At 34.5% G+C, this 12,250-nt stretch overlaps 1 protein-coding gene across 2 annotated transcripts; it reads left to right on the top strand.

The window, feature by feature from the left end:
• The first annotated feature begins 2,666 nt into the window (after positions 1–2,666).
• Positions 2,667–11,676, top strand: dydc2 (DPY30 domain containing 2). Of its 2 annotated transcripts, XM_007238966.4 has the most exons (8): positions 2,670–3,114; positions 3,917–4,024; positions 4,628–4,768; positions 5,658–5,798; positions 7,318–7,473; positions 8,069–8,224; positions 10,611–10,706; positions 11,565–11,676. In XM_007238966.4, the coding sequence occupies exons 1-8, from the start codon at positions 2,968–2,970 to the stop codon at positions 11,583–11,585; spliced, it is 966 nt and encodes a 321-aa protein (XP_007239028.3). In that variant the 5' UTR covers positions 2,670–2,967; the 3' UTR covers positions 11,586–11,676. The 2 variants fall into 2 exon arrangements, with proteins under 2 accessions (XP_049320532.1, XP_007239028.3); XM_049464575.1 differs by lacking the exon at positions 7,318–7,473 and having other exon boundaries at positions 2,667–3,114.
• Positions 11,677–12,250: the final 574 nt, after the last annotated feature.

Below are 12,250 nucleotides of genomic sequence, written 5' to 3'. Positions count from 1 at the left end.
CTGGCTATCAGCTAGCGGTTTGTCCCAGGTAGCTTGTTTTAACACTGTAAACACACAGACTACTGTCCGATATACTCACCTTTCAACAGCGAAAGAGTTAGCGCTACAGTTAGCAGCTAATGCTAATGCTGCTGCACCCAGCCTTATATTTTTATGTACATTTTTTTTTATAACATTTCACTCAGCGTTCCAATTTTTTAAAATTGGTGTTGTACATGCGTTCGGGATCTCATTTTCATATTACAGCTTCATAATGAACCAGTGTTTATGAATAGAGGATTATGTTTTTTTATACTAAAAATGTGCTTCTGATTGATAATGTAAATGTTTCTCTGTGCCAGAATAAAAGAGTCTTGTGTATTGGATAGATTGATCTGCATGTCTGTATTAGATGATTTATATAAAATAAAGCAAAGTCAAATGCTATTTATGTGTATACGTACTTACATTCTACTCCTGATAGTGATGTTTGTTAATGATGATGTTCATGAAGATGTTGAGGATGATGGTGATAAATGTGATGTTTATGTGGTTGATAGTGATTAAGGTGATGTTTAATGGATGTTTGTCTTTCATGTAATTTATTTCACTGCCTCTCCTCGTATATTATTTTTTATTTTAAGCACGTTGAACTTTTATTTATGAAAAGTGCACTTTTATTGTTATTTTTTATTTTGATGATCTTCCATGTGTTGTATGTTGCCACTGTGAACATGTGAAATGCCAGATTTTAATTAATAAAACGTTCAATTTACTCACATGAAATGTAACTATTAATATTAGTTGTAGTAGAAGTAGTAGTAGTAATAGAAGTAGTAGCAATAGAAGGAGGAGTAGTAGTACTAGTAGTAAAAGCAGTAAAAGTGATGAGAATAGTAGTAAAAGTAGTAGCAGTAAAATTTTAGAAATAACAGTAGAACTATTAGTAAAAAAAAAAGAAGTAGTAGTAGTAAAAGTAATAGGAGGAGGAGTAATAGTAATAGAAGTTGTAGTAGTAGTAATAGTAGAAGTAGTGTGGGGTGGTAGTAGTAGAAGTAATAGTAGTAGAAATAGGAGAAGTAATAGTACTAATAGTAGTAGTAGTCGTAGAAGCTATAGTAGTAATAATAATAATAATAATAGTAGTAGTAGTAAGAGTGGTAATAGTAGTAGTAGTAGTAAAATAATAGCAGTAGTACTAATAGTAAGAGTGGTAATAGGAGGAGTAGTAATAGTAGAAGTAGTAAGAGTGGTGGTTGTAGAAGTAGGAGTAGTAATAGCAACAATATAGTAGTATTAATAATAGTAGTAATAGTAGAAGTAGCAGTAAGAGTGGTATTTGTTGTAGGCATAGTACAATAATAGAAGTAATAGAAGTAGTAATATTAATAAAAGTAATAGTAGTGGTAAAATAGTAGTAATGCCAGTAGTAGTATTGAAAAGTAGTAGTAATAATAGTAGTACTTGTAGTAGTGATAGTAATTATAATAGTAGTAATAAAAGTAAAAGAAGAGTTAATACAATTATAGTAGTGGTAGTAGTTACTACTAGTAGTAATAGTAACAGCAGTACTAGTAATAGTATTACTACTAGTAGTAATAGTAAAAATGGCAGTAGTAGCAGCAGTAGTAGTAGAAAAACAAGTAAAAGTAGTAGTAGTAAGATTTTAGTTTCTGAAGAGTCTGTCACAATATTTTTATTTTTACCTCCCTGACCCTCAAGCCCAGGGAATTTGAGCTGTGTGTGTGTGTGTGTGTTCTTGATGGGGGCTGATGATATTACACACCGGGCCAGCTCTCTACTAATGGTAAAATGAATCATCACACAGCACTGAAATATCAGCGGTGTGTGGAGTTTTATTACTATTTATTTCACTAAAAAAACAAAACAAATAAAGAGGCTAATTTATTTATTAACAAAAGGGATGAAAACTAAAAATCAAATACATACTAATGCAGTAATCATTGTAGCTACACCTTTCTGATCACAGCTCGAGTATCTTTAATCTAAAAGATTAAAGATGCTTTTAGTAGAAAGATGATTATTATTAATATAAGAATTATTATTATAAATAATAGCCAAACCAGTAAGATCATTGGAGCCAAACAGTTATCACTACAGAACCTGTACAGCCGATCCATAAAAAAGGCAATTTAGGTACTCAAATAAGTTGTATCATCTGCTGTAAATATTCTTAATAATGACGTAATATATTATTTATATACATTTATTTATTTATTTATTTTAATAAAGACCCCGGTACTTTTATTTTGCTTTTTCGTCGCAGGGGATGGTTCTCAGCGATGCACGGTTGCTATGGAGACAGAAAAACGCTAGAATAAGAATAATAACAATAATTACAACAATAATAAAAAAATAATAATAATTCATTTTTAATTCATGTAATTTTTTAAATAAAGACTTCGGTACTTTCATTTTGTTTTTCGTTGCCGGGGAGGGTTCTCAGCGCTGCACGGTAGCTTTGGAGACACAAAAACGTTAGAATAAGAATAATAACAATAATTACAACAATATTAAGAATACTACGAATATAACGATATAATAATAATAATAAAAATAGTAATAATAATAATAATAATAATAATTTTTAATTAATGTCATTGTTTATTCAAGACCTGGGTACTTTTATTTTGTTTTTTGGTCGCTGGGGAGCGTTTTCAGCGGTGCACGGTTGCTATGGAGACAGAAAACGCTAAACACGGGAGAGATTCGGAGCGAGTTCGGTGTTTAAATCAGTTTAATAGCTATATATCTGTATAATTATATATTCTACATATCTTAAAATCTTTAAACATTCTGGTTTTAAAGGTCAGATAACTTATCTGCGTTAAATTCAGCGATAATTAGCCCTACAGTTTTTTTTGTAATTTCTTTATAATTCAGACTGATGCTTTTCAAATGAATAAATGATTAGTTTCTGTTGTTAATAGTTGTTGATTTAGTCCGGATTAGTGAGAACAGGTGAGGATGGACTCTGAGTACCTGAAGCAGACAGTGGGCAGGTGTCTGGTGGAGGGTTTAGTGGAGGTAAATGAACAGAGACCTGCAGATCCTATAGAATTCCTGGCTCGGTTTATCTCACAATATAAAGAAAACACAGAGAGAGCAGAGAAGGTGGGTAATATTTAAAGATACTTATCCTAAATACTGTGATTTCCTTGATTAGTGGGCTAAAATGTGAATTATTGTGATACAGTACCTCACCTTCTCATTCAGTGTTTTTATTATTTCATTATTTAATTAATTTTCTATATTTCTACAGTGACCGGAAGCTGTAAAATACTAAGTCATTATTTTGAGATGCTATAGTATCTCATCGATATATAAACTGGTGTTGTCAACCAATTAAAAGTATTAACAGTATTAATTACAAAAATATTCAGTGAATTAATAAGCACTTAATAATGGATGCTTAAATGTAACTAAATTTTTATTTAAGATTGTCAAACTTAAATTATATTTATATTATTGGTGTCACTCATTCGTTTTATTTACATGATTGTTTTTCTTGCATTTTTGTAAGGAAGAAATAAATAATTGTGCATAATAATAGTGTGGTGGTATTCTTTATTTACTATATTATAATAGGTCAGGATAGTTTTACTGCTTTTTAAATTAGCCTAAAATTCTTTAAATAGAATCAATTTATTTAATTTGCATGTGTGTATGTTTTTACCTTCTGAATTCTATATACTAAATACACAAATGCATTCTATACAACAAACAAACAAACAAACAAACAGGCATTTGTTTCTAGTTTCTATGGTCCGGATCAGTTGATGAGTTTGTTTATTTGGAGAGTTTCTCCCTCTGTTTGGTTTGGTTTCACACAGGTATAAACCTAAACACATAAAAAGTAAGCATTATTTATTACATTACATTATAACACCACAAGATTTTAATATGAATTTCCTAGAGTGCTGCATTAAAGAAGCAGCTAACAGAAGAGCTGGAGAGAGCCAGAGAGGAGGAACAGCATCAGGAACACCTGAGAGATGAGGCGGAGCAAATCAGAGCTGAACAGGTGAGAGCAAAAAGACCAAGTAGGAGGAAAAAAAGGAGAGAATGAAATGTGCAGCACCTGCTGATGATACATTAGCAGCGTTAGCATCTCCAGTTAGCTGATAACCATTATGGATAATCTGCCATTTTGGGCTTCATAATAAAAGCCCCCAGGGCTGGTAATATAAATTAAAAGCTGTGTACTAAAATCAGTGAATGTATTGACTAAAAAATTAAAGAACATCCATTTGTTTTGTATTCTGACTATTTTTACTTCGTTTGGACAGATTTCTAAATTATTTTAATATTTGCATCTTATTTTTAAGCCTTTTAAGCAGGACTGTGTGAGATTATTTTATAATAGTTTTGTAATGTTTAGGTGAATAAAGGTGCAGCTACAATAAATTAGTATAATGTAAAAGATATACAGTATTTACAGCAGCTGTAACTGACTGCTGTTCATTACGGGGAGCTTTTAAGAATATATATACCAGTTATTCATTCATTAATTTATTAATTCATTTGTTTCTCAGCTAAAATTCAACGGATGTAATTATTAATCATAGCGCATAATGTTTTAATCGCCTGGCACCACGTATTTTTATCTTTATCACTTCATTTCAAGGACAAAACTGCTTCATCTGATCCAGTTGAACCGTCACTAACTACAGAACCAGAAGCTCCTACTGAAGCTGAAGGATCAGCAGAGCTTCAGCCAGAAGAGGGCGCTGAGCTTCCAGCATCAGAGTCTCATCCGCAGGAGGAGGTAAAGCTTCTGATCCTCACCATCACTGTAGAGAAATACTCATAACTAGACTGGTGATGAGCAGAAAAGTGCCATGCTGTTAAGATATGAACGTGCCAAAGTCAGAGCTCATCTGGCTCTTAAAGGGAATGGCTAAAAAGTGAAACGCTGATTGGTTTATTTTATGTAACACCCAAAACACACCCATGAATAATTAAGAGAATTAGTACATGCCTTTTGCACATCTACGTAAACACAAGTAAACACAACAGGGAATGGAAATGGAGGAGCTACTGAACGCGATGTCACGTGACTGAAAAAGCCAAAAAACTCACTGGTCCTCCTGTTTTTTCAATTGCAGTCCAGATGCAAGAGTTTTATCATTTTTCACAAACTAAACCCGTCCAGATAGGGCTTTAGTTTGTTGGTTCTTCTATGTTTTCACATCGGTTAGGTTGCTGTTCCTTTTCTCAGTTTATTTATTGTTTTGTTTTTTACTGTTTGTTTATTGCTGTATAAATTACTGTTATCATTGGGAGGTTTGTTAAATAAAATTGGATTTATACTTAACAGGTCATTACTTGCAAGTAAAATTGAATAAAGATTTAATAAAATGTAATATCTGCTGCTGTGCTTTGTGTTTATTTGGTTTCTTTATTAAATTTTACTTGCAAGTCATGACCTGTTAAGTATAAATCCAATTTTATTAAACAAACCTCCCAATGATAACAGACCAAAAACAAACCAAAAAAAAAAAAACAAAAAAAAAAAAGCAAAAATTGGATTTGTACTTGAAATTATAGTCATTTGCATTGATCATTTAGGAAAATCAGAGAAAAACATCACTTGCATTATAGTTAGGAACACAGTGTAAAGGCTTTGCATCTTTTCTTTTCCATTTCTTCTCAAGAACCAAACTGTTTCATCTGACCCTGTTGAACCATCACTAACTACAGACCCAGAAGCTCCTACTGAAGCTGATGGAGCAGCAGAGCTTCAGCCAGAAGAGGGCGCCGAGCTTCCAACATCCGAGTCTCATTTTCAGGAAGAGGTGAAGCTTCTGTTCCTCACCATCACTGTAGATATATAATACCTCATAGACAGTCCCGTGGTTATTATTGAACAATAGACGCATTTATCATTTATCATTATCTGATTTATTAGCTGAATGAACTAAGCGGAACCAACAGCATTATTCATGGCTCTGAGGGGGCGCTATTTTAGGAAATTCTTCTTCTGCTTTTAGTTAAAGACAGAGACAGTACTGTAGATTGGGGAAACTGTAGACATGCAGACATGCAGTACCAGTCAAAATGTACCAGTTTTGATACACCTTATCATTCAATGTCCTTTTTCCTACATATTAAATAAATAGTGAAGTGATTCAGACTATGAAGGAACACACAAGAAATCATGTAGTAACTTAAAAGTGTTAAACAAACAAAAAAATACTTTGTGAAGAAGCATTTAAGAGCTCTTAACTTGTGGTTTCTGAGACTGGTAACTCTGATACCTTAACCTGTGCAACAGAGGAAACTCTTACTCTTCTATCCTTTCCTAGAGTGGTCCTGATGGGTGCCAGTTTCATCATTATACTGTTTTTTGATGGTCTTTGCAACTACACTTGAGGATGCTTGAAAAGTTCTTTTTAGGATTGACTGACCTGATCAACCTAGCTGATGCTCTTAAACACATTAAAGGCAAGAAATTCAAGTAATTAACTCTTGATGAGTTCAGCACAGCTGTTAACTGAAAGCCTGAATTCCAGGTGATTCTACTTCATAAAACTGACTGAGAAAATGCAGCAGAGATGTACAAAACTGCAAGAGGTGCTACTTTGAAGGATGTTAAATATAAAACATGTTCTGCTTTGTTTTACATTTTTGTGTGCTAAAACTCTGTATGTTCACAGTTTGAATACATATTTTTAAATAATGAAAAATTACTAAATTTAAGGTGTTAAGGTGTTGGTTTGTCAAGTAATATCTATTAAGTCTATTAAGTTAATATTGGTGCTTATTTAGCTGTTTTGTTGAAAACTTTTGTAATTGTTTCTCTGAGTGATATTGACTTGCATTTACTTCCCCTGTACCTGCAGATACCCTGTGTATGGGTATATACAGCTCTGGAAAAAAATAAGAGCCAACTTAAAAATGTTGAGTTTTTTTGATTTTACCAAATGTAAAACCTCTGGAATATAATCAAGGGGAAGATGGATGATCACAAACCATCAAACCACCAAACTGAACTACTTAAATTTCTGCACCAGGAGTAAAGCAGCATAAAGTTATCCAAAAGCAGTGTGTAAGACTGGTGGAGGAGAACATGATGCCAAGATGCATGAAAAAAACTGTGATTAAAAACTCGAGTTATTCCACCAAATATTGATTTCTTTATGAATATGAACTTGTTTTCTTTGCATTATTTACGGTCTGAAAGCTCTGAATCTTTTTTGTTATTGCGGCCATTTTTTTAATTTTCTGCAAATAAATGCTCTAAATGACAATATTTCATCTAAATCTAGATCTAAATCTAACTGTCTCTCAAATTTCAACTATAATGCTTTATAGGATGCAGAGAATCAGCAGCTACCAAATGTAGATGGCACAGTGATGGAGGGTGTAGAAGATGCAGAAATAAAACCTGATGAATCTCCATCTGATGAAATTCCACCTGCCAGTCCTCCACCCCAACCAGAGCCGAGCCAGAACCAGCCAGAAGAGGAGGTGACTAATCTTACCATATATTTATCTATAGATTAACCCTGGGATTATATTTTACAGCATAAAGTTAAATTAGGTTGGGATAATGGAGTTTAGAAACAGTGCCACTACCTGCACAAGGCGGTCGTACTGTTAAAATAGCGTCAGAGTTTAGGAATAAATCTATACTGATGGGTGTGGTGGTCCGGAAGTGAGGTGTGTTCAGGAAAATATCTGGCGTGTTTTTTTACTTTGGTGGTGGAAAACACAGGTGCTCCACTGACTGATTAAAACCCTGACAACAGTAAATCGTCCATGCCTATAGGTGCACCCAGCGCTCGTACACCACCGCTCGTTAAACACACACACACACACACACACACACACAGATGGACGCACTGCAGAGCTTAAACAGCTTTTTAACTCAACAATAAACAGAATAAAGAATACAATTACATTACTGTTCCCTTAAATGAGCTGCTGGTGTATTTTTACAACGTGAACACACAGGTCGACTCCACACTAATGACTATGGAGTTATGTATCGGTGTCCTACAAAAGAAAAGCTCTCTAATCTGAATCTAACTGTCTCTCAGATTTAATGTATAATGCTTTATAGGATGCAGAGAATCAGCAGCTACCAAATGAAGATGGCACAGTGAAGGAAGGTGTGGAGGATGCAGAAGTAAAGCCTGATGAATCTGCATCTGCTAAAATTCCACCTGCCAGTCCTCCACCCCAACCAGAGCCAAGCCGGAACCAGCCAGAAGAGGAGGTGACTAATCTTACCATATATTTATCTACAGATTAACCTAGGATTATATTTTATTTTTTATATATATATATATATATATATATATATATATATATATATATATATATATATATATATATATATATATATATGTGTGTTATTAGATTGGGATAATGGAGTTTAGAAATGGTGTCAAATTTAACGATTTATAAATTAGAGCACATCTCACACCTAATGTCAGGTTATAAAAATCCAAGTGACATCTCGCATCCCAAATTACTTGTAAATCAGCATGATTTTGTTCGTGCACAAAAACATGCTCCTGGCCGCCCTTTTTAAAGAAATGTGTGCAAATAAATACAAATAAATAAACAAAATATAAATAGATGTATCAATTATTAATACTACTTTACTATATTTATTCTTAATATTACTAAAATCTCTGCCCAACTTCTCTTTCTGTTCTGCACCAAATATTTGGCAACAGCACTTTTGACCTTCAGCCAAATAAGTACAAAGACACAATACTTAATACCGAACAATGACTACTTTATTTTAGGTCATACTGCACTGTTTGATTTTGGATTTCTAAAACTAGACCCTAAAACCACAGAGCTGTGGAAGACTGATCAACACAGAGACATGAGTCTGTCATCGACTGAGCCAGTAATCCAGCTCAGAAAAACAGCTCATCTAGTTTAATAGTATAATATGGAAATTGGTGCAAGCCACAGGTGCCAACAACACCCGGTTGCCAAGTTTCATATGGAAATCGGATTGTGCCGCTTGCGCCACCACTCAGGCTGAGGAGTATACCGTACTTTTCGGAATATTTAGGCACACCTGATTATAAGGCGCATTAATCGACACTAATAACAAAAGCTGGATGTTAATCTACACAGATGTCTCTCCTGAAAGTGTTTATTTGGTGAGTAAAGTGCTTCCGTTTATTTACAGTAAGCGTGGATTTAGATACAGTAAGGGTGAATTTTAAGTGAAATTTCTCCAACACTGAGGAACGCTGAGTATTCTGATAACCCAGGGCACTACCAACTAACAGTTCAGGGCGTTTTCACACCAGCAATATTTGGTCCGGTTAAAACGAACTTTGGTCCGTTTGTAACTTTAGTGCGGTTCGATTGAGCAGGTGTGAAAACAGTAATCGCACTCGGGTGCGGATTAAAAGAACCGGACCAGCTAGAGAAGGTGGTCTCGGTCCGGTACCAAACGAACTCTGGAGCGGTTCACTTGTGGTGAGAACGTGATCCGGTCCCGATCGGATCCAGCTATTAAATATAAGCCATTTATTTGAGCTAAACTGCTGATAAAGCAAGCACAGTTTAAACTGATATATTAGCCAGATAAGCTAATTACCACAGCTGTGAACAAACACTGTGTCCGTGCACGCGCCGTCTGCGCTGCATTCACTGCTCACAGCCGCGTGACTCTGTTTATTATGTATAAACCTGCGCTGCACGTAGAAACACTGTGTTTGAAAGTGCAGCGTTTCAGCGTTCAGTGTTAAAGCACAGATATTTGCGCTGGAACACAAAATCTTCTCTCTGTATTTATTTTTTTCGTATATTTATATTTAACGTACTCCCGTGTCAGACAGCTCTGACCAATCAGAGGACACAGGCTGCTCGCATGGTTTATTGATGCGCATTTTGGTGCGTTTACATTTATGCCTATGTGAAACCAGACCGAACAGAGCGAGAAAACGCTCCAAGTAAATGAACTCATTAACTGATTCGGACCAGAGAAACGAACTACAGGTGTGAAAAAGCCCTTACTGTTACTTAATGTCTGACTGGTAGAATTTATACATAAGGCACACTGGATTATAAGGCGCACTGTAATTTTTGGGGCAAAATTAAAGGATTTTAAATGCGCCTTAATGTCCGAAAAATATAGTAATATAGGAATCGCCCAGTAGCACTTCGGCCCGGGAATTGGCCTGCACTGTTTGTGCCAGCACTCTGGCTGCGGAGTATAATATGGGAATCTGCCCGTGCCGCTTGTGCTAACACCCCGGTTGCCGAGTATAAACGAATTGCTCATGGCCGATAAAGAGTCTCAGCTGATGCTGCCATACATCGTCCAAGCTTGGGCTGATTCTTCATGCTGTCTTGGTTTGATACGAAAATTACGACTAGTGGACGTATTTTTGAATAACTTGTTGACTAGTAAAAAATGACTAGTTCTGCAGCCCCAACTGTAAACAGATCCACAGTGTCTTAGAGCTGAAGCAGTATTAGATTACTAAGTCAGATAAAGGAGAGAAGAAGAAAAGACAGACTAGAAATAGAAATAGCAGATTTGTGGGTTCATGTGAAATTTTATCTCAGAGCGTTAAGCTAAACAAACTCGAGGAGATGACCCGAATGTTTGTGCTTGTTCTGCACAGGGCCCGAATGACCCGGAGAACACACACCCCGACCTGGCTGAAGACCAACCAGCTGCTGTTCTGGAGAGCAGTGCTGCCAAACCCCACAGAGACACAGTAAACCTTTATAATATTTATTTATTTATTTCACCATGACTAAGCGTTTTAGCTCCATCGGTATATAACTGTCCACTTAAAACAAAGGAGTTATTTCATTTATTTTATTTATTTTATTCAGCTCTGAAAAAAAATTCTGAAAACACTTCAGTTTCTGAATCAGTTTCTTCGATTTTGCTATTTATAGGTTTATGTTTGAGTAAAATGAACATTGTTGTTTTATTCTATAAACTACAGACAACATTTCTCCCAAATTCCAAATAAATATATTGTCATTTAGAAAATGAGAAAAGTTTTAAGTTCAGAAATCAATATTTGGTGGAAAAACCCTGTTTTTTCCAAACATGCATTTTGGCATGTTCTCCTCCACCAGTCTTACACACTGCTTTTGGATAACTTTATGCTTGCACTACTGCTGCAAACAAGTTTACATATTTGGCATATATATATATATATATATATATATATATATATATATATATATATATATATATATATATATATATATAGTGATTGTCTGATAAAAACCTTAATATATTTCAGACTTTCTGACGTAATGTGAATCTGACAGTCCAACAGCCTTTCGTGATTAATTAAGTACAGCATAAAATCTTTTTACTTTTACTTCCATTAAAAATTATATATATTTTTAAATAATAGTAGTTAGAAAGGTGGAAACTTGTTTTTTAGTGTGGATATGATTTGAGTTAAACATATCTATCCAGTATTAATCTTGTGGAGATGTATGTGTATTAATGTAAATTATTTAATTATTTAAATTATTTAATTATTCCTTTAAATTCTTTATGAAGTTCCATCCTCTGCCTTTAATATGAGACATTTTTCTTGTCTTTTCAGGAGGAGGATAAAGAAGCCTGAAACTGATTGATATCTTCTCAACTGTTCTGTCTTTTGGAAATATATGTTGTAAGCCTGATCATTATTATTTTTTAATAAATACATAAACCTACTATGTTTAGTGTGAATTTGACTAACACAGCACACACAGCAAGGCTAGCCCACACAGCAAGGCTAAAAAAATATATAGGTATATTCCATAAACGCTGAAGGTTGTAGCTGTAAAATTAAGTAATATACAGATAATACATAAGAATGTATAGTGTGCATATATAGAAGCTGTGCATATATACCAAAGATTTAATAATCGATCACTATGGTGTCAGGTGATTTTGAACCGAAATATGCAATCGGTCAACATTTCCCTAATTTAGTTGATCCTGAAAGCAAATCAGATCATATTTAGGAGTTTAGGATTACAACATCTCTGTGCGAGTCTCACTATAGCGGCTTCTCATTCAGTTTCTGTATGTGTAGAATGTGTAAAACTAACAGGTCATACAGAGGAAAGAATTAAATAAATGAATGAAAAGTTTTAACCCAGCTAAACAGATACCCCTCTCAAGAGTGCATATTTCAGCCCATACAGTGAGTAGATATCAGCACAGCAACACAGCAGAGCTAACAAACACCACTAACAGCACAAACAAACAAAAAATGTGCACATTTACCTACCACCAGAAAAG

Source organism: Astyanax mexicanus, chromosome 15, assembly GCF_023375975.1.
Source record: "Astyanax mexicanus isolate ESR-SI-001 chromosome 15, AstMex3_surface, whole genome shotgun sequence".
NCBI classification, from domain to species: Eukaryota; Metazoa; Chordata; class Actinopteri; order Characiformes; family Acestrorhamphidae; genus Astyanax; species Astyanax mexicanus.
This window is presented reverse-complemented; position numbering and strand designations above follow the sequence as displayed.